This window comes from Pongo pygmaeus, chromosome 9, assembly GCF_028885625.2.
Source record: "Pongo pygmaeus isolate AG05252 chromosome 9, NHGRI_mPonPyg2-v2.0_pri, whole genome shotgun sequence".
NCBI classification, from domain to species: Eukaryota; Metazoa; Chordata; class Mammalia; order Primates; family Hominidae; genus Pongo; species Pongo pygmaeus.
Genome location: NC_072382.2, coordinates 44660072 through 44683033, shown reverse-complemented (window position 1 = coordinate 44683033; position 22962 = coordinate 44660072). Strand labels below are relative to the sequence as shown.

The window sequence follows — 22962 nt, the reverse complement described above, 5'->3', positions numbered from 1 at the left end:
TTTATATGCTAAATATGACAACCCTAGCTGGGAGGGATTAGACTGTACCAGAAAACCTAGGTAAATAAATAGCATGGTAGAGAGTGGTAAATGCCATGCTGCGATGGAGAAAGAGAAGCAGAACAGGGTAAGGCAGACTGGGAGTACCAGGAGGAGGGATAGCAATTTTTACAGGGTGGTTAGGATAAGCCTCATTGAGATGAGATATTAGCAAGGGCATGAAGGAGGTGAGGTGTTTACTCTGAGGTTATCTGGGAGGAAAGATTCTAGACAGAAAGAACACCAAGTGAAGAATATCTAGAGTGGACCTGAGTGTTTGGGAAATAGGGACATCAGTGTGGCTGTCACAGAGCATTTGAAGGATGCAGTGGTAGGAGCTGAAGTTAGAGAAGTAACAGGAGTCCAGATCCCCTAGGAAATTTAGGCTACTGGGAGAACTCTGTAGTTTACTCCCAGGGAAATGGGGAGCCATGCAGGGTTTTGAAGAGTTATGGCGTGAGGTGACTTCTATTTTAACAAGATCTCTCTAGTTACTCCATTGAGAAAACACTGGGTGGCAAAAGTGAAAGCTCAAAGACCAATTTGAAAATTGTTACAATAATTTGAGTGAGATCAAAGAATTTTGGACTAAGGAGCTAGCAGTGAAGATGGTGAGAACAGATTGCATTTTAGATTTATTTTTCCTCTAATATTTTACTGTGAAAATTTTCATACACAGAGATGGTAATACCCATGTAACTGCCAAATAGATTCTGCAATGAAATTTTCACTGTATTTGCTTTATCATATATTTTTCCTTCTCTCCATCCTCTGGCTGAGTCATCTGCCAGTCAGACATTTCTGTTTCTGCAGAGATAAACCTTCAGTCTCCTACTGTGATGACACAGTCACTGGCATTGGAAATCTGGGGTGGGGACATAGTAATTCTGGGTGCTAACCAATCCTTATACCAATTTTCAACCCATTCTCCTTTATTAAACTGCGTTTTTCTCCTCACCTGATGGAGGTACCTGGTGATTCTAAAGCCCACATTTTCTATAGTTTCCAGGCATTGTTTGGCTTGCTTCTTTTTGACAGCTGCCATTTCAGGCTTTTAGTTCCACCTCTGTCACTATTAGTTACAACTCATTTGTTTTCCAGCTTCTAAAAATATATTACTCTTTCTTCTCTATCATTTTATCCTCTCAACTTCCCTTATGCTTTGACTTTGTAACATTATTCTTTCCCTTTCATTTGAGTAGGGTTTTAAAAGGAAGGAGGCTCATATTTTCAAATATTTTACCAATAGAAAGAACTGAATATATTAATACTTATTTTTCCATTTTAATATCAATATACTAAAGATACATTAAAACCAGTAGCAAAGTAATAGTTTTTCAGAGTATCTAGGTTACTCTTTTGTTGCCTTTTAAGACTCAAGGGGACATCAGTTTGGAAACCATTGTTGTGTATCATCATCATGCAGTGTCAAACTTTGGCTCTCCCAGTGCTTACTTATTCTAGCCTGTTTGTTGGATTTTGGTATTAGTGTTTAGAAGAGATAATGGAATTCAGATTGAATCAGGCAAATGCAGCCCTGTCTGCTTAGTAGAGGGAATGGTTTTTCTTTGCTCCATGGAGCCCAGCTTCCCTTCCTAAATAGGTTATTATATCTGTGGAGTGGATAAATTCTAATTTCACTCCGGTATAGACCAGCTACAAATCCTTCCTCTAACACCAACATTTTCTATCTCATTGCTTTCACTATGCTGACTGTTCTATAAAATATTTATTATGACTTTGTCTTCTCCGTCTGAAATGGTGCCATACACTGGTAATTAGATGGAGACTAAGCCTTCTTAATTTCATTTGGTGCAGGGCTGGGAAAATGGAAACCTTACATAACAAGGAGATGAGGACTGACCGGCAGTTGGCGTTAAGTGCTCCTACACATATTTCCAAGCAGATGCAAATGGAACTTTTCACCAGTCCATCATCATATGTCACTTGCTTGCTGCTTTTCCCATGTTTGCTTCCAGAAAGAGGCTACTGAAAGTCATTTGTCTCTACAAAGAGCCTACTTTATGAAGCTGAATTCCCTCCCCCATCAGAGGGAAACAATTACAGCAAGCCAGGAACTTCTTTCTGTTCAGTTCCAATAGTCAGAATATTTCTGACCCAAGGCCCTGTCCATGTTGGGAGATTGGTTCTCAACATCTAGGGCACTATAGTAGTTCACCCTTCAAATAAAGGTTTGAGGATTACATTCACCCTAATGTATGATTTATCACTGGAGACAATGTCTCACAACTGGGCATCAGAAGACTAGTGCACTGTGTGTCCTTGAGCTACCCACTTAACCACTATTTCTCTATCCAGATAATGGTAACAGTAATACTTGCCTACTGAGCCACTGGGTAATTGTGATAACAAAATTAAATAGGAGGAAGTACTATCAGGATTTTAATAAGATTTCATTTTTGAATGTGAGCTCAAGGGCTAAGCACGCTGGCTGCAGCTAACTTTCAGCATTTTTGTATGGCTAAAACAATGAGGTTCAGATTCATAAATTGTTCCAAGCATGTAAAGCACCTTCTTTATTGTGGTTTTGGGCTTCATTCCCAGTTGGGCAATATGATCATCAGCAAGGACTTCATAAAATGGCAATATGTATCCCTAAAGAAAAGAGGTGTTGCCCGTGGAAGATAAAAACTCAGGTGACTATAACCCTTGGCAAAGTCACTTTAGGATGTATAGTTGAGTGGTAATGAGTATTATCTGAATCCTAAGAGATTTTCAAAACTGAACTTTGTTGCTTCTTAGCTAGGTGACCTTGGGCAATTCACTTAACCTTGTCGAGCCACTGTTTTCTCATTTTTAAATATGGACATAATGCAAACCACTTAGAGTTGCTCCAAGGATTAAATGAAATAAAACCTGTAAGAACCTTATCATTATCAGTGGCAGCAGCAGCAGTACAACATTATTATTTAAAAATAACGATAGCAGGCTATTATTGAGTCTACACCATGTTCCAGGCACTGTTTCTACATGCTTACACATATTAATATCTGTGTGTGAACAACTATGGGAGGAAGAAATTACCATAGTCATTATTTTGCAGATGAGAAACTGAAACACAGATTAAATAAATTTATTCTGGTCATACAGCAAGTTGGCAGCCTGATAAAGGAAAAACAAATAGGAGCTTCTGCTCTGTTTACTGTTATTTATCTCTCTGACGTTTTATCTAAGAAAAGGCTGTAATAAGCTAAAGGACTATTGGGAAGTTAAAATGAGATAGTAAATAAGATAATAAATAAGAAAAAATGCTTGTAAACTGTAAAACGGTAATTCCAGAAGTTTTTCCACAAATTACATGTGATTTGTAATCACGTGTAACTAGAGAAGTTGAAAGGAATTCCCCACCTTTGGCAAGGATGTCTTTAAGTGTCATTTGTTATTAGTAGGGCCTCAGTTTGCCCTGCTAACAGGTGATCTTATCAGTTTTCTTGAAAATGCTAGAATCAAGCTTTCAACATGGCAAACTATCCATGGAACACCTGCTGTCTCACTCCTCCATGTGTCAAGGTACCTCAGGGAGATAGCTGAATTCCCAATCGCCCAATTTTGAGCATATGCCATTTCAGAATAATATTAGACAATGACAGAGTCTGTTGTCTTATAAATTAATTTAACATTCTTCCTCTGGAGAGCAGATGACTGCATTCTAAAAACAATATTTTCTCTCGAGTTATGATGGCTTGTAAAAACACACAGTGAATGGAGTTGACAAGAAGGTGTTGGGAAGCATATGATATCCCAGGGGGCTGAACAGATCTAAATTTAGGTGAGTTGTCTCTACTAGGCAGTTGGTGTCAGATACCATTGCCTCTTAAAAGGATGACTTCAGTGAAGAGCAGTTAACAGATTGTGCAGAAACATGAGCCTCTGTGGTCCATTAAGTGGGGAATCGTTTAATGAGACCCAGAGTTGCACTGAGGGAACCATGGCACTTAAGCATTAAAAGACAGAAAAGGAAGGGGTGAAAATTTTATGAAGCAATTTATTACTCCTGTAAACCATGTATTTTAAAAAATGCATTCCGGGTATAATAAGAACTTGTGAATGAAAATCATGAAGAGAATAATGTACTTAATTCACTATGGATTCTGTCATGATATTTGTTTCTTCTCTTTTTGCTTCCCTTTTCCCCATTTCTTCTTCTTCTATTTCTCTCTTGATTCTCAATACAATCTCCCACTTTCTTATGCAATTCCTATTATAGCTTCAATTTCTGACCCAAATCTATCTTTCTCTCGAAGAAATTCTCTAAGCAAAAATTGGTCTGAATTATCATTCACACACAGATTTTTTTCAGACTCCTCTTTCTAAATAAGGGCATAAACCATTTTACCTTTCTCTTTCTCCTATCTTTTCATAAATAAGCAACACGGATATAATTTATAAAGGTAGTGTTGCTTGGAATGGGGCATTGGTAAGTATTAGTTTTGTTCATCCAGTCGTTTAGCATGCATTTATTCATTTAATATTTATCTAATAAGCATTGTGTGCCTGGCACTGTGCTAGGCCGCCAGGGTATGAAATTTAGCAAGGAATAACCTTGACTGCCACTCAACAAATATTTGTTGAATGATCAAAGGAAGGGATTCACTTTAATTCACCTAGTGAATGGGGAACAATTCTCTGCATGTATAAAGGCACGAAACTTTCTTGGGATTTTAAGTTCACAATATCTATGGAGTGAGTAATTTGTTGAGTGGGCCTGGGCTCAGAAGGTGGAACTACATACAGTATAGTACAGTTGTGCAGTGCACATCCTGAACAGTCATACATGATAACTCTGGCATAGTAAGAAAGAATGTGGGAAAAGAAAATAGTGGCTGGGCTATAAAGTGCTTTGTGAGCCAGGTTACTTATTCTTATGGAGGGATGAGGGTAGAAGTAAAAGAGAAGGTATCAGAATTGCTGTCAAATTTTCCACATTATGTATGCTTCTGACCACCATGGGGATGCTGATATCCTCCCCTTACCCCCACTGCTTTCCCAGGATCTTCGCCGCATTGCTAATTTACTGTGAGTCGTATTTCTCAGGTGAGCTGTAGCTAAGAATGTCTGAGAAACACTAGACAATGGAGAGCCACTCACAGGTTTTTAAGAAGGTGGTAGCATGTTCAGATTTTCCTTTGAGGAAGATTACTGTGGCTCTGGAGTAGACGGTGGATTAGTGAAGAGTGAGAGATGAGGGGATATCCTGCTGAAAAGCGTTCATGTCCTCAAGGTCTAATGACATCTGTGTTCAGAGCACTTGACAGATACTCCTGCTGCCCTCAGTTTTCAGGGCCACCAGCGCAATATTAGAGACAGAATGAAACAGATTTGTCACTGTCATCCTGAGAGGGCGATGACACCTGACACATTTCATACGAATTATGATTTCAAACAGACAGGGACATTCAAGCAGATCTATGCTGGGGAATTAAATAAAGCTATAAAATATAAACATGAATCTTTTCATTTAAAATTCTCATCTAAAAGACATTTCCTGTTGGGTAGTTTTTATTTTTGTTAGTGGTTTTGCTTGTTTGTTGTTTATGTAATATAGCTAAGATATATACAGCTTGGTTATCTTAAAAAACAAGTACGTTACCAATAAATACATATTTTTTTCTGGCTCTCCTATGTGGCCATTACTTTTTCATTTAGTAAAACATATGATTTTCTGTGATCTACATGAATGTAGGCTTTACCTTTTCAATGAAAAGTGAGTTGATATATTTCTGTTTCTAAACACAAATGTTCCCAAGATAAAGGAAAAGACATTCTTCTTTTTTTATTGCTTTAAGTTCTTAACTCCATATAATATGATTCCAGCCTGTCTTGCTAAACTACATAATTAAGAGAGAGGGGAAAAAAACTCCTTTCTGAAATCCTGTTATCACATATCATAGGAGCCAGAGCACTAGACCCCTTGATACTGCAGTGACCTCCCCAAGACCCACAGGAAGCTGCTGACTGATCATTTCTACAACTTAACGAAATTTTCATTATGTTCTAAGTTAACATGGGAAAGTTAACTTATTTCATTTCAACTTATTTTTCCCCTTTGGATTAAGTATCTGGATGAGCTAAGAAACTTCATTGGGGTAGGGGCATGGGAGTTTTTTTTTATTTTATTTAATGTTAGGAAAATAAAATTAAAAGGTCTCAAAAATGTGTATTCAATTCAGTAAAACATAGATAGTGACTTACCTGACATGACGTAATAAATCACTGCTGTATCAATATATTAAATGATATGCCCACCATTAAATATTGCATTCATTATTAGGAAAATAATTTTTGAAATAACACAGCTCCTTAATTATAAGGTCGTATGCTAGATGGGGAATAAAGATGTGGTTTCTAGCCTGGCTCTGGTGAACCACCTATGTGACCTTCTCTAAGACTGTGCATCTGTGAAACATTGCCAGTGACCTCGATGTTTCTTTTTAATCCTCTTAATTTCTACAGGGCATATTTGTAGATTACTTGGCACATAGTAAGCACTCTACTATTGTATGACTCTATGTCATCCAAGGAAACACTTTCCCTCTTACTGTCACATATGAAGAGGTTTTCTAATTAAAACACATAATTAAGCATCACAGTAAGACAAAGTCATGAAACAAAATGCTCTTGATTAAGAATGGGAGTGTTTCTTCTCATTACTGAGAGAAAATATAAAAAAAAAAGCGAAAAGACAACTTTGAGGCATATTGATTCTTTCCTCTTGACAAGGAATGTGTATCATTAATAGAAACAAAGAAACGATTTACAGTGTTTGCAACAGCCTGATTATGCTTATAGAGCTTCATTAGGGCCACTGGGATAAAAGCTGAGATAATTTCCAACCATCATTCTGAGCAAACTATCACAAGGACAGAAAACCGAACACCGCATGTTCTCACTCACAGGTGGGAATTGAACAGTGAGAACACTTGGACACAGGGTGGGGAACATCACACACGGGGGCCTGTTGTGGGGTGGAGGGAGGAGGGAGGGATAGCATTAGGAGGTATACCTATGTAAACGAGGAGTTAATGGGTGCAGCACACCAACATGGCACATGTATACATATGTAACAAACCTGCAGGTTGTGCACATGTACCCTAGAACTTAAAGTATTTAAAAAAAAAAAAAAAAAAGCTGAGCTAAGATTTTGGTCACTGTCTTTTTTTTCCCCCTTTCAGAATTGAGAAATGTTGCTTAAGTCAGTAATGGATTGCCTCGACTTTGCTATGACCAGAGGCACAGTAAGGAATGAAACCAATTGTTAAAAATGATGACAGCCATAATAAAACCTAACATGCAAAAACTACTGCTTTGCAACATATAGTGTTGGAGGCTATTTGTAGCAACTCTTTTATTTCTTATCAACAACAAAAATAATGAAAAATAACAAACACCAACATAGGACTAAATACTCGATATTCAATATAGTCATGTACTCTATAACAATGTTTCAGTCAATAAGAATGGTTCTGTAAGATTTTAATACAGATTTTTACTGTACTTTTTCTATGTTTGGATATCTTCAGATATACAAATATTACCATGTATTATAATTGCCTATGTATTCAGTACAGTAATTTGCTGTACAGGTTTGTAGCCTGGAAGCAACAGGCTATCCTATGTAGCTTAGGTGTGTAGTAGGCTGTGCCATCTAGTTTTGTGTAAGTACACTCTATGATGTTCACACAGTGGTGAAATTGCCTAACACACATTTCTCAGAATGTGTTCTCATTGTTACGTGTTGCACAACCATTCTTCAATTGACATATGCATTGATGCTACTGGTCAAGAGCCGCTACCTTTTGGAATGAAGAACACAAAGTTCAACTCTGTGAAGCATTAAAATAAAAAACCAGTGAGATATACACTGGACAGAAATCAAAGTCCCTTCTTACTTATGCCAACAGATAACTAGTATATTCCGTCGTGTTACCTCACTAGACACATTTACTTCTGAAATAATAAGGGCTACTTGAGGATAATCTTCTGAAATTAAATTTAATGTTTATTTAAGATTTATTAGGACATAAGCCTATGAATCATTTTAAATGAACACAGTTAATCTGCTTACACTACTTAACTACTTCTGATATTAGTGATGTCTTGCCTGTGCTGAATTATCACAGGTAAGTAACCAAGCATGGGTGAAAACCAAAATCTAGCACTTTGCAGAATATGCAGGTATGGTTTAATGGAATAAAGGATTCTTGTCCCAGTTCTGCTACTGATTTGTTGTGTGATCCTGCCTAAGTTGCTTAACTTCTCAGAGCATCAGTATTCCTATCTATAAAAGGAGTAATATTGATAATGACATTATAGATTAGATAAAGTGAGTACAACCTGTGGAAGTATCAAACTAAAAGAAGTATTATATGATAACAGTATTGACCCTGTTCTGAGCTTGCATATATGAGATTCCAAAAATGAAGACTACATCATCCCTCTCTTCAGAGAGCTCACATATTCTGAAAAGGGACATACAGGTAAATCAGCAGTTGCAATATTGTGGGATGCATGTAACAGTGAAATCATGTATAAACTAAACAGTACACAGCAAGGAAGGGTTCACTTACCTGGGGAAGGAGATGACCATGGAAGATTTTCCAGTTGGGGGTGATGTTTTGAACATCAGGGAAGAAGCAAGGGCTAGAGTTATAATTTGGGAAACAAAAGTAGGTGGTAGTGAAATCCATGAAGTTGCAAATAGAGAATGGTTAGAGTCAGAAAAGCAGTAGACAAAGGACAGAATATGTTGGAATGGCAAAACTTAATGTAGAAGAAATGTAACCTATCAAGGAGGCAGAGAAAGAACAGTGAGATATGTAGCAGGCGATTCAGGAGACAGACTTGTCACAGGTAGTCAAGAAGTGGGGAGTTTCAAGGAAGGAGTGGTCAATATCATTAGATACCTTGCTTGACAAAGTTATCATGAAAAATAAAGTTTAAGGACCATATATTGTATTTGATACATTAGAAGCCATCTGGCTCCCTTTCTCTGTGCAGTCAGTTAAGAGGTAGAGGGCAGAAGCAAAGTGTACTGTAGGTTGTACCGTGATGAGCAAGTGAAGACACCAAGTGTGAATGTAACTATCAAGAAGGTCAGATGTAAGGAGAAAGTATGAAAATAAGAGTGGAAATTAATGAGAGTTAGAACATAGTGGGAGGAATTGAACTTGGACAGGAGAACTTCTGAGGTAAGAAAGGTGGAGTAAATGATAAATATAGATTCAGGTATATTGGCCAGTAGAGGTGTAAAGAAAGGATGCATGCTTGATAAAGGTGAAGTCATCGGTAGGCTGATGGAGGGTGGGGACAAGTAGTGTGTTTGAGAATAATAGATAAAAATGGGAAATGGAGCTGACCAAAACTAAAAGGATCAATTAATTGCAATTGGCCTAATGCCACTAATCTGTGAGATGGAAGAGTTCTTGGATGAAGTATATAATCTTCCTTCTAAACCAGCTCAGCATCTGTGCTGGAAAAGCTCATTGTAGTGCAAGCATTCTAGGGAAAGGGAGGGAAGAGTTTGAATAATAATAGCAGGCTGATTTGCTTTTAGGTTAAACAGTGGGAGTGTGGTTTATGGAGATGGAGGTGAGTGTTCAATTTTTTTTTTAGATCGATCACATAACAGAAAAGCATGGAATTTGAATCTCTATAATCAGAGCTATAAATCTCTATGACAGTAACATCTTTTTTAAAAAAGAATTTATATATGGGTCCGCTTCTATTTACGTATGTATTTGTTTAAATTGACAGATAAAATTATATGTATTCATCATGTATAACATAAAGTTTTAACATACATATATGTTGCAGAATCACTAAATAGAGCTGATTAACCAACGTATTACCTACAAAGTTATCATTTTGGGGCAAGAACTCTTAACATCCACTCTTTTTGCATTTTCTTAATTAAGGAAGCATACAATATATCATTCTTCACTATAGTCACCATGCAGTGCAACAAATCTTTTGGACTTATTCCTCCTATCTTACTGTAATTATATATCCTTTGACTAACACCTTCCTATCACCCTCACCCACCAACAACTTCTGCTTCTAGTAACCACCATTCTTTTCTCTACTTCTATGAGATCAACATCTTTAGATTCCACATATGAGTGAAATTGTTGCAGAAAAGGGGTCTGGATCCAGACACCAAGAGTGGATTCTTGGATAAGTCCACAGAGTAAAGTGAAAGCAAATATGTTAAGAAAGTAAAGAAATAAAAGAATGGCTACTCCATAAACAGAACATCCCTGAGTGCTGTTGGTTGCCCATTTTCTGATTATTTCTTGATGAAATGCTAAACAAGGGGTAGACTATTCATGCCTCCCCCTTTTGGACCATATAGGGTAACTTCCTGATGCTGCCATGGCATCTGTAAACTGTCGTGGCACTGGTGGGAGTGTCCAGTGAGGATGACCAGAGGTCACTCTCGTCGCCAGCTTGGTTTTGATGGGTTTTGGCTGGCTTCTTTACTGCAACCTGTTGTATCAGCAAGGTTTTTATGAGCTGTGTCTTGTGCTGACCTTATCCTATATCTGATCCTATGACTTATCCTGTGAAATATCTCATTCTATGACTTAGAATGCCTTAACCATCTGGGAATGCAGCCCAGGAGGTCTCAGCCTCATTTTACCAAGCCCCTATTCAAGATGGGGTTGCTCTCATTCACATGCCTCTGACAAAATCATATGGTATTTTTATCTTTCTGTGCCTGGCTTATTTCATGTAACACAATGTCCTCTGGGTTCATTCTTGTTGTTGCAAACAACAGGATTTTCTTCTGTATTATGGCTGAGTAGTATTCCATTATGTATATATACCACATTTTCTCTGCCCATTCATCCATTAACGGACATGTAGGTTGACGCCATATCTTGGCTATTGTGAATAGTGCTGCAGTAAACCTGGGAGTGCAGATATCTCTTTGATATACTGGTTTCATTTCGCTTGTATAGATACCTAGTGGGGAATTGCTGGATCACATGGTACCTTTATTTTTAAAATTTTGAGGAATCTTTATGCTGTTTTCCATAATGGCTATACTAACTTGCATTTCCACCAATAGTGTGTAAAGATTCCCTTTTCTCCACATTCTTGCCAACACTTGTTATCTTTTGTATGACCCTAATATCTTAATCTCAAGCTTGAAATCTTCAAACAGCTTAGCCACTGGCTTTCTTAGCAAATTATAGGTTACTGATTAGCAAGGTCTAACTGAGACGTCAGCAAGAATAACTCAGAATTGAAAATCTGTTTACTAGAGTATATCCCCAGACAGGGCCACCTATTTCATGGAGAGAGGTTGTAAGGTTTGCTGTGGAAACCTCATAATATTGACCTAAAACCCTTCCATCTCCCAAGAGTAGCCAAAATGAGGCATGAGGAAAGATAATGGATTCCACAATTACTCCTCTTCAGTATGAAATCAATATTCTTCTTTGAAGATGTAGGAAGTCCTTTCTGTTTTAAGTATTATGGGTAAGTACATGAATCATGGATGCTTACGCCCTTGTTAAATACAGCATCAAGAAAGCATTCAGTGAAAGGCAATAGTGTATTTATGTATGTTTTCATTTTTTTCAGTGTAGCTTAGAAACAGAAAAGCAAAGAAAAAAGAAAAAACAACTCCTTCAAAGCAAGAGAGAAGCATTTTACAGTTCTGATAAATTTATAAGGACCCAAGCGGCAGAGCACTGACTAGGTCCATAGAGAAGATCAGGAAAAATATAAACTGTCTTTGCAATAATTGGAAAATCCAAACAAACTACTAAGGCTCATACCTAATAGAAATCTTCCAAGAGAAAGAAACCTCTGATATCTGATTTTACTGTTAGTAATGTCCCATTCTTAAGGTGTCCATATAAAGCAGTGTCTCATGTAAGATGTTTTACAGGAAGTTGCATCTGTTTCTAAAAGGAAAACAATTCTCTAATTTTGTGGAAGACGTTTTTAAAATGTAGGTATAAATTGTCTTTTCATTATTTCCTTTAAAAGCCTGGGAGTGGAAGGAGGTCAGCTCATGCCTTTGGAGAAAAACACCTCTCCAGTTACTGCCTACAGAACCACAGTCAAAGGGAAATTGTCACCAATACACCAGCGGTTTGGTCTTTGTCCTATTGCTCTCTGTGTGGAAAGCCAATCACTAGGCAATGAGTGTTGCCAGGAAAGAAGGCTTTTTCAGGTGCTGCAGCCTATAATGGGAGATCAGTCCCAAATCCATCTCAACTGACTAAAATTAGGGGTTTATATAGCAGAGAAGAAATGTAACTATGTATAGGAAAACAGGAATTAGGGATGGGCAAGGAGGAGAAGTTGGTTACAAGAAGCAGGTGGTCCCTTAGGCAATCATGATGGGTGAGGGGTCTGGCTCCCCTAGTCCAGATGTGATGATCTGGTAAGTTTCAGTTGCTTGACACTGTCTGGGAGGCCTGATAATTGATTTTCTGAGAAAAGAACTCAGATAAGACAGTTCTAACTTTCTCAAATTTTAAGACTGGGAGGGTCAATGTCTATGTTTATTCAAAAGAAATCATAAACATCAGTTCTATGGGACACTTGGGCAAGTTTCAAAAGGATGAGATAATCTCATGAAAAACCTAGATTCGGGTTTCAAAATGAGAAAACAGCAAATATATCCCTCTGCCTCACAATCACACAAAATCAATCAACAAAGCTGTATGCCTCCTCCAACTGTAAAGGAACCTTCACATGATGAAGCTAGACTTTGGAGATGGATGTTATTCACAAAAATACAATTATGTCCATTAGACTCCTCTTACAAAGGCAGGAAAGTAAACCTAGATACATTGTAAAAGTATTTTTTGCTTATCCTCCCCTATTGACTGTGGTAAGAATATTGGACTGAAACCAACATCTGCAATAGAAAGGATGTGGAAGAGGAAGTGAGCAGAAATTTAATTCCTGTATTATTCATATTCGATATGGGACTCTGTTTCATGCTGTATCCACTTTGCAAAGTACTATGGATTCATTAAGAAAGTAGCAAACTGAATATGTGCCTAAATGGCCAGCATACTCCAGGCTGAAAAGTGTTTCTGTCACTGCTTCCTAGAATTGTTTAAAAACTGTTGTGACTGGTGGTTCTTTCTGGTTGAAATGGCCTGCTCACAAACACTGAATTAGACTTGGGCATTTTGCCAGGGGCATTGATACCGAGAATGTTTGGAGGCAAGTCTTAAATGTAATTTGCAGAGCTAGGAGGTGCCAGAACTTCAAAATAGGCAAAGTTGCTCTCTCGAACAGTGGTAGAAAGAATCAAAGTGTTATTCTGACACTGGCCTTTGCAGTTTTTGTCCCAGTGACTTCAAGTTTTGGAAGCTGGCAGTAAGACATATGCAGAAATTTGTGGGAATATGACTATGTGGATGAAATTATAAAAGCCCTAGTTGATTTTATTTCTTTAGTAAAAACTGTCATGAGTAAAGGACTAGACTGGAGTCAGGTGCTAAGAATCTGGCTCCAGTCCAACCTGACTCCACTCAGGTTCTTGTTTTACAGATGCGGACACTGAGAACCAGATCTTTGATTTGATTTGCTTGGGTCCTAAAATCTGGTTCTTAGTGTCTACATCTGTAAAACAACATGGTACTGTGACCGAAACACCACGGGTTAGATCCTCTTGCTTGCTACACAGAAAGCTAATCACTAAGACAATGAGTATTGCCAGGGAAGGAGGCTTTATTTGGGTGCTGCAACCAAGAAGAACAAATCAGTCTTGAATTCATTTCACCAATCAATTAAAATTCAGGGTTTCTATAATGGGGAAGGAATGTAGCTACATGTAGGAAAACAGGAATTTTAGGGAGGGGCAAGGAGTCTGGCATTTAATTGTCTGGTGTCATCTGTTCCTTGCCTAAAGGTCAGTTTGCTGAGGAAGAAACTCAGATAAGACCAATTTAAGTTTCAAGTTTAAGACAAGGGAGGGTCAATTTCTATATTTATTTATTATTATTATTATTATTTGAGATGGAGTCTCACTCTGTTACCCAGGCTGGAGTGCAGTGGCACAATCTCAGCTCACTGCAACCTCTGCCTCCCAGGTTCAAGCAATTCTCTTGTCTCAGCCTCCCAAGTAGCTGAGACTACAGGTGCCTGCCACCACGCCCAGCTAATTTTTGTATTTTTTTTTTTTTTTCAGTAGAGATGGGGTTTCACCATATTGGTCAGGATGGTCTCAAACTCCTGACCTCAGGTGATCCACCCGCCTCGGCCTCCCAAAGTGTTGAGATTACAGGCATGAGCCACCACACCCGACCATATTTATTTATTTTTAAAAGTAAATATTAGTTCTATGCGACACTTGAGCCAATTTCAGTACCACTGGGAGGGCCAGGAAAGGCAAAGTAGTTACAAGCTAAACCCTCTTTTTGTCTGCTTTATATTTCAGGGGTTCTCATTGAGATTTTGTTTAATGAGTACGTTCTGATGCTCAAATAAGTTTGAAGACTTCCAGCTGGAAGATGTGTTCTAAGGTCCTTTTGTTACTGAAATGTCAGAGGTTCTGTCTAGGTCCTGCTGCTCACTGCATAGAACACCAGTCACTGAAACAATGAGTATTTCCAGGGGAAAAAGCTTTATTTGGGTGCTGCAGCCAAGGAGCTAGGTGATCAGTCTCAAATCCATCTACCTAATAGACTAAAATTAAGGGTTTATATAGCAGGGAAGAAATGTAGCCATGAAAACAGGAATTAGAGAAGGGTAAGGAAGAGGAATTGGTCAACAGGAAGCAGATGGTCTATTAGGCAATCACAACAGATGAGGGGTCTGATGTCTCATTGTCCAGATGCGGTGTTCTGGTAAGTTTTAGCTCCTTGATACTATCTGGGAGGCCTGATGGTTGGTTTCCTGAGAAGGAAACTCATATAAGACAATTGTAATTTTCTCAAATTTTAAGACTGGGAGGGTCAATTTCTATATTTATTCAAAAGAAACCACAAACATCATTTCTGTGGGACAGTAGTGCTGGTTTCACTTTCTGTTCTAAAATTCTAATACTCTAAATGAGAATAACCAGTAGAAATACATTTCATTCTTATAAATCAAATAGTTTTAATTACTATTTTTCATTAAATTTTTATTAGTTGGTACAATGTTTGATTTTGAAAACTGCTTCATGTCAACCACATAAATGAAGTTCTGTGAAACCCCCAAATACACATGCAGAAATTTTAGATACAGGCATATAGAAAGCAGGTCCAAAACCTTTATCAAAACCTACATGAAAGTGGTAAGAATACAAGTCATCTCCCACTGGCTGGGAGTCAAAAAAAAGTCTAGATCTCAAGCTGATGCCAAGTAAGAAGAATTGAAACAGATTTTATAGGCTCTATGATGTGATTTCCCAGACTTTCTCTCACAATCACATCCTCTTCCCAACATTACAGTGCCCATATGTATCCACAACATTTTGGGCAGGAGAGGGAGTCAGCAGGGTCTTTGATGATCATGGAACATTACCTCTTAATATTAAATTTTCTGATATTTGCAAGAAGCCGATGACAAATTATTTGGTTTTCCATGTCAAACCTCCATGATATATTTTTACTAGATACAAAGAATCATGCATTCTTCACATTTAAATCAATAACCTTGTTAAGTTGGAGCTCTAGATGGCTCCTGGGCCTAGGGGTAAGTTGTTTGTTTTAAAAGACATATTCTACGATAATTAGGAAGAAAAAGAATAAAGAAAAACATAAATGTTTGCCTATTCAAAAACACCTTGCCTTCAAGGGCTCAGATAATGACTGGGGAAAATTCCAATAATTTTTTTAGTGCATTTTCAATGTTATTTTTTTTATTGAGTATTTGTCTGACTCTTAGCATTGTAATTCAACAGCAGACATTTCCATGGTCCTTAAAATCCTGATTCAGAGGGGAATAACCCACTGGGAAAAATGGAGCACTAAGCTGAGTCAGTAGGCAGGAACCAGAGGCAGTGATAAGAACTGTAATAGAAGATCAGATGTCGGAGAGAAGCCTCCAGACACATTAAACCAAAGAATTATACATAGATGCTGGTTCCCATAGCACAGCAAAGCTGGGTTCTGGAGATGTTTATCCTTATCACTTCCACAGAAAAAACAGGACTTCTTTCATAGACTATATGCTAACTCAGACATTTTGCACCAAGTAGAAAAACGATGGGTCATGAAATACAAACCAAAACACTAATTTCACTAGAACCAGGGGTTGATTCAAGCTACTGTAAGAATTCTCAGAATTTAACACTTTTGATATTTTTTCATTTCAGATGCTGCACAACAAACATGTCATGGTCCGTGTGGGAGGAGGCTGGGAAACTTTTGCAGGGTATTTGTTGAAACACGACCCCTGCCGAATGCTGCAGATCTCCCGTGTGGATGGCAAAACATCCCCTATCCAAAGCAAATCTCCAACTCTAAAGGACATGAATCCAGATAACTACTTGGTGGTCTCTGCCAATTATAAGGCTAAGAAGGAAATTAAGTGAAACAAATTGGTCACGACACGGGGACCCTCATAATGGCCTGTATCCACTTCTCCAGTATAGTCAGTTTAGTTCATATGTTCTGAAAACTGTTTTGGAGAAAGATAGACAGAAAAATGTCATCATATTGAAAAATGTTCAAAGAGTAGCACTATTTATTTTTAATGCTTCTGTAGAATATGACCTATTAAAAGAAATTCTAAACTCAAATTTAAATTAGCCAAATTTTAGGCAAATTATTATTTCTCAATATGCAAACACAGTATTTAGAACACAATATTAGAAACACAATTCTAACTAAAGATAAATAAGAAGAAAACATTTAGGATTTGCAGATAAGTCAACAGAAAGTGCCTGCTTTACATTCATGAGTAAAAGCACCCCAGACATTTTTATAATTGCAAGATTTTTATGCTTTTTTTTTTTTTTACAAAATGATGATTAGTGTGATAATGTGCTACAAAAAATATCCAACAGCACTACAAATAAGTACAGAGTATTCACAATAGTAATATGTTACTGGAAAGGCCACTTCAGAAAAGTTTACATTCACTTGGAAGGCTGCCTTAAAGTATATCTCTTACCTATGACGGAATATCTGGGGTACTTTTAGAGGTTTTCAGTACACCCCCTTAGAGAATAACTTATGAGTTATTTCACACATTCCTGAGCACATGGCTGTGTTTAGAATGATCTAGTGTAATTCATACATGAGCTGACATAAGACATACGTTGATATTTTGACGAGTAAATTGTACAAATGTTCATTGATTTCATGTTATTTCAAAGCATTTTCTTATTAAAAATATATCTTTAGTTAATCCTATTTTGCTATGCTTTCTAGTAAAGTAAATTCACTGTAGCTAATGATGTTACAGACTTACGTATACCCTTGTATACCTGGGACAGGGCTGTTTTATACCAATAAACAGCAAAATATTGTCCTTACTCATTCAAGAATTAAAAGGATAAATTTTAAAAATGTTATCTGTCTCTAAATCAATGCCTCATTCTGAAATCAAGTTAATTTTCAAATGGCAACTTTCTCCAAGAGTTATAAGAAGAATCAAATTAGGGCTCCCTGGCACTTCTTCACTTTGGGAGATGAGTGATGGTGGTGTTAGTTTTCCTTAGCAGAGAGTTCAGGTTTTATTATTGGTAGTAACGGAAGTGCTGCTCTCAGTATAAAAAGGATAGAAAATTAATTTTTCATGTATTCATTTTTCAACATCAACAAAAGAATCCACCTTTCTTGCTCCAAAAAGTCAGGAAGGGAGAATGTTTGTCACAATGCAAATTTCGTCAAAATATACATAATGTGTTAATTGAGAAGTTCTTAACATGCATGGCATAATTTTGTAGTGCTGGAAGTGATGATAATCATTTGGGGGAGAGAAAGTCAGTGAAACCTAAAAAAAAACCGATTAAAAAAAACCCTGAGGTGTTGTAGGAGATAGTCACCTTGGTGCAGTGAATAATTCTAATATATTTTAAAATATAATGTTGAGTGATAAAGATTAAGATCTTTAAATTACCTAATACTGACACTGAATTTCTTTGTATAGTTAATGACAATATTTCCATCAACATTTTCTCCTGTGCCTAAATTTGTTCCATAAGCATATTTATATCCTTAATAATATAATTCCACTGCCTGTCTCTAAAACAAAAATTAAAAATAATAGTCAACTTCATTAAAGAATAAGTGTAGCTTAACAAAAGTAATATTAACCTCTTTATCTTTTGCATTAGTAGTTATCTATTGCTGCATCAAATTGCCACAAACTTGGTAGCTGAATAAGCATGTTTATTATCTCACATTTCTGCAGTCATTCAACATGGTTTCAATAGGCTAAAATCAGAGTGTCACCAAGGCTGTTTTCCTTTCTGAAGAGTCTAGGGAAGCATCCATTTCCTTTCCTTTTCCATCTTCTAGAGGCCACCTGCATTCCTAAGCTCCATGATTTCCTTCCTCCATCTTCAAAATCAGCAATGTAGCATCTCTATGACCCTTCTTCTTTCTTCACATCTCTTTCTCTCATAGGTTAGAAAGGTTTTCTGCTTTTAACAATCACATGATTAGCTTGGATCTACCTGGATAATCTATTTTAAGGTCACTAACTTGAGCACATCTAAAGAATCCACTTTGCCATGTAACAACATATTCACAGCTTCCAGGGATTAGGACATGAACATATTTGGCGGGGAGGGAAGGATTATGACACCCATACCACATCTAAGATGGTCTTTTAAGGGTCACTGAAAACATGGTCACGACTGGCACTGGAGTCTAGCTGCTAGTCAATCAGCACCAACCAGGGATGTGAAAAAAGCTGAGACTATATTCAGCCTCTTACTCCTCAACTCCTTATTGAAGACTGGCCAGGACATAGACCAATTAGGTTAATGTCACCTTATTCTCGGCTAGATGTAAGATCCAAAGAAGGACAATGGAGAGCTGGGTTCAATAGCCAATGAATAAAAGATTAAAAAGTCTAAATAGTCTAGAAATCTGGTTGCAAACAGAGTGGAAACATCTCAAACCAGAAGTTCAAGTAAATAGTAAAAAGGCCACAGTGAGAAATAATATCAACACACTGAGCAGACTAAGCTGATTCTGAAATTAGGTGACTCAATGCTATCATATTCAGTGTCTCCTGATGTGGGTGGGGACAGAATAGTACCTACAGGATACGTGGTAAAAGTGCTTGAATCAGAGACATATAAGGAATGATTTCAGGAACGCTGGGAGGTGTCCATTTTTTACTGTTAAGAAATTACTTGGAGGAACTGTTAGCTGTCTTGTCTACAGATTGTTTTGTACTAGCGAAAAGAATAGAAGCAGGGAGAATGAGTAGAAAACTCTGGATCACCAAATGTAGCTCAAAGGAAAGAGGAACTTTGTTACAAAAATGATCCAAGACACAATGCCCACCTTATAAGGTACTTGACACTTTGTGACTGAAAAGACAATATCGACTAGAGTTGACTTCCTCAAAGATGTTACCAAGGGAACATTTAAGAACACTGGGTGAGTAAACTAAATTTAAACTTGTTTGTGATTAATTAAATTTTTTCTCAGATTCCTCTCTCTGGGTCATGTTGGGGCTATCTTTGTCCTTAGGGTTTCTGAAGACCATTGACTATCTCTAAGAACAGAGCATGAAATGAGTTTTTCTAGACATATGAAGAAGGAAACCAACCAACTACATCTCTAACGTGTAAAATATCTTCAGATTAACCATGAAGTTATGAAATCTTATAATCCTCTCATTTTGCATTTTAAGGGCCATAAGGCATCAGAAAGTTTAAATAATTTGCCTAAGGTAAAACAGGTAATGGCTCTAATTCCAATGCTTTTCTTTTCTTAACATTCTATTTCATGAATCTTAATCAGATTGGGGTAAAACGGGTCAAATCTCAATCCCAATTCATAGAAACTCAAAAGTGTAAAGATTAAAAATTATCTCAAGTCCTCTGATTTTAAAGTTGAGGAAATTTTCTAGCTAAATTTCCCCAAAGTTAAACATGCGTCTAAAACTCATGCCTTTAGATGCACAATTAAATGTTATTTCTATGATCTCTAGTGTCAAAATCTTTGTGCATAAAAGGATCTTAGTAGCTGAGAGTTGGAAGGAGCCTTGACGTATTGAAGACTAATGGCCTGACTGATAACTGCTGTTCACATTGCTATATCATGTGTTTATCTCCTATAAAAGTAATTCATATTATTTTGGGGGCCCTGTGGGAAATTTATTTTTACCATTTTGAGAAATATACAACTGTTTTCCAAAATGGGTGTACCAATTCCTCTTTACACCAGCAACGTACGATAGTTTGTTTCTCCATATCCTTGCCAACAATTGGTATTTCCACTTTTACGAATCATAGCCATTGGAGGAAAAAAGGGAGGGCATGATTTTTACTTTAATTTCCTTTTTCCTAATGACTAATGAAGCTGAACACCTACGTGGTAATGCTTGTTTTACAGTTTCTTTGGTGAAATGCTATTCACATCTTTTGCTCATTTTTAATTGGATTATTTTATTGAGATGTAAGAGTTCTATGAATTCTGGATATAAGCTACTTATTTACAGTCTACAGTTTGCCCTTTCTTTTCTTTTCTTCTCTTCTTCTCCTGTCTCTCTCTCTCCCCTCCTTCTCCCCGCCCACCTCCCCCTCCCCCATCTCCCCGCCCCCACTTTTCTCTCCTCTTGCTCCCCTCTCTTCTTTTGAGACGGAATATCATCCAGGCTGGAGTGCAGCACCACGAATCTCGGCTGACTGCAACCTCCACCTCCTAGGTTCAAACAATTCTCGTGCCTCAGCCTCCTGAGTAGCTGGGACTACAGGCGCGCACCACCATGCCTGGCGAATTTTTGTATTTTTAGTAGAGACAGGGTTTCACAATGTTGGCCAGGCTGGTCTCAAACTCATGAATTCCAGTGATCCACCTGCCTTGGCCTCCCAAAGTGCTGGGATTGCAGGCGTGAGCCACTGCAGCCAGCTGCCTTTGAAATTTAATAGTGCTTTTGAAATTAAAATTTTTATGAAGTTCAATTTATTTTTTAAATTAATAATGCTTTTGGTGTCATATCCAAGAAATCTTTGCCTAACTCAAGGTCATAAGGATTTTTTCCCATGTTTTCATCTAGAAGTTCCATGGTTTTAGTTACTGCATTCAGCTCTATGATACATTTTAATTTTTGTGTATGGTGTGAAGTAAAGGCTTGAGTTTAATTTTATGGGCATATGGATTCAGTTTTCCCAGCACCATTTGTCGAAAATGTTATTCCCCATTTCTCCATTGAAGTGCCCTGTAAAAAATGTAAGTTTATTTCTAAACCTTCTATTCTGTTTCACTGATCTAGCAGCTATCCTTAGGCCAATACCACACTATCTTGACTATTGTGGCTTTATAGTACATTTTGATATCAGGTAGTATAAATTTTCCTACTTTCTTTTCTCAGAAATTGCGATTTTAAAAGACAATTTCAACTTTTATTTTACATTCAGTGAGTATGCATGAAGGTTACATGGATACATTGCATAATGCTGAGCTTTGGGGTGCAATTGATCTCATCACCCAGGTGACTATAGTACCCAATAGTTAGTTTTTCAAACATTGCCCTCCTCCCTCTCTCCCCACTCTAGAGTAGTCCCCAGTGTCTATTGTTGCCGTCTTTACATCCATGAGCATCTAATGCTTAGTTCTCACTTATAAGTGAGAACATATGGTATTTGGTTTGGTTTCTGCATGAATTCATTTAGAATAATGGCCTTCAGCTGCATCCATATTGCTGCAAAGGACATGATTATGTTGTTGTTATGGCTGTGTAATATTCCATGGCATATATGTATCACATTTTCTTTATCCAGTTTACCATTGATGGACACCTAAGTTGATTCCATGTCTTTGCTATTGTGAATAGTGCTGCAATGAACATACATGAATGCACGTGTTTTTTGGTAGAATGACTTATTTTCTTTTGGCTATATACCCTATAATGGGATTGCCAGGTCCAATACCAGTTCTAAGTTCTTTGAGAAGTCTCCAAACTGCTTTCCACAGTGGCTGAACTGAATGACTTACATTCCCACCAATAGTGTATTAGCATTCCCTTTTCACCACAGCCTCAGTAGCATCTGTTGTTTTCTTAAATACCTAGTTTTTAATACTAGGTATTCTGACTGGTGTGAAATATATCTGACTGATTGTGGTTTTGATTTGCATATCTGATTAGTGACCATGAGCATGTTTTCACATTTGTTGGCCACTTGTATGTCTTCTTTTGAGACGTGCCTGTTCATGTATTTTACCCATTTTTCAATGGGGTTATTTTTTACTTGTTGAACTAAGTTCCTTATAGATTCTGCATTAGACCTTTGTCAGGTGCATAGTTTGTGATTATTTTCTCCCATTCTGTGAATTGTCTGTTTACTCTGCTGATAGTTTGTTTTGCTTGCAGAAACTGTTTTAAGTCTCACTTGTCAATTTTTGTTTCTGTTGCAATTGCTTTTGAGGACTTAGGCATAAATGTTTTCCCAAGGCCGATATCCAGAATAGTGTCTTCTAGGTTTTCTTCTAGGATCCTTATAGTCTGAGATCTTACAGTTAAATCTTTAATCCATCTTGAGTTTCATTCTTCTGCTTATGGCTAGCCAGCTATTCCAGTACCACTTATTGACTAGTGCTTTCTCAATTGCCAATTTTCATCAACTTTGTCAAAGACCAGATGGCTCTAGTTGTGCAGCTTTATTTCTGAATTCTGTATTCTGTTCCATTCTGTGAAAAAATGACATTGGTAGCTTGATAGGAACCGCACTGAATTTATAGATTGCTTTGGGCAGTATGTCCATTTTAATGATATTGATTCTTCCAATCCATAAGCATGGAACATTTTTCCATT

General features: G+C 37.4%; 1 protein-coding gene across 14 annotated transcripts in view; it reads left to right on the top strand.

The window, feature by feature from the left end:
- Positions 1–16980, top strand: part of GAS2 (growth arrest specific 2) — a 180175-nt gene extending 163195 nt beyond the window's left edge. For 12 of the 14 annotated variants that reach the window (XM_063671054.1, XM_054438137.2, XM_063671051.1 and 9 more), the window contains one exon: positions 16337–16980. In XM_063671054.1, coding sequence (XP_063527124.1) covers positions 16337–16555 — 219 coding nt within the window. In that variant the 3' untranslated portion in view covers positions 16556–16980. The other 2 variants (XM_063671058.1, XM_063671057.1) reach the window with 2 other exon arrangements.
- The last annotated feature ends 5982 nt before the right edge of the window (positions 16981–22962 follow it).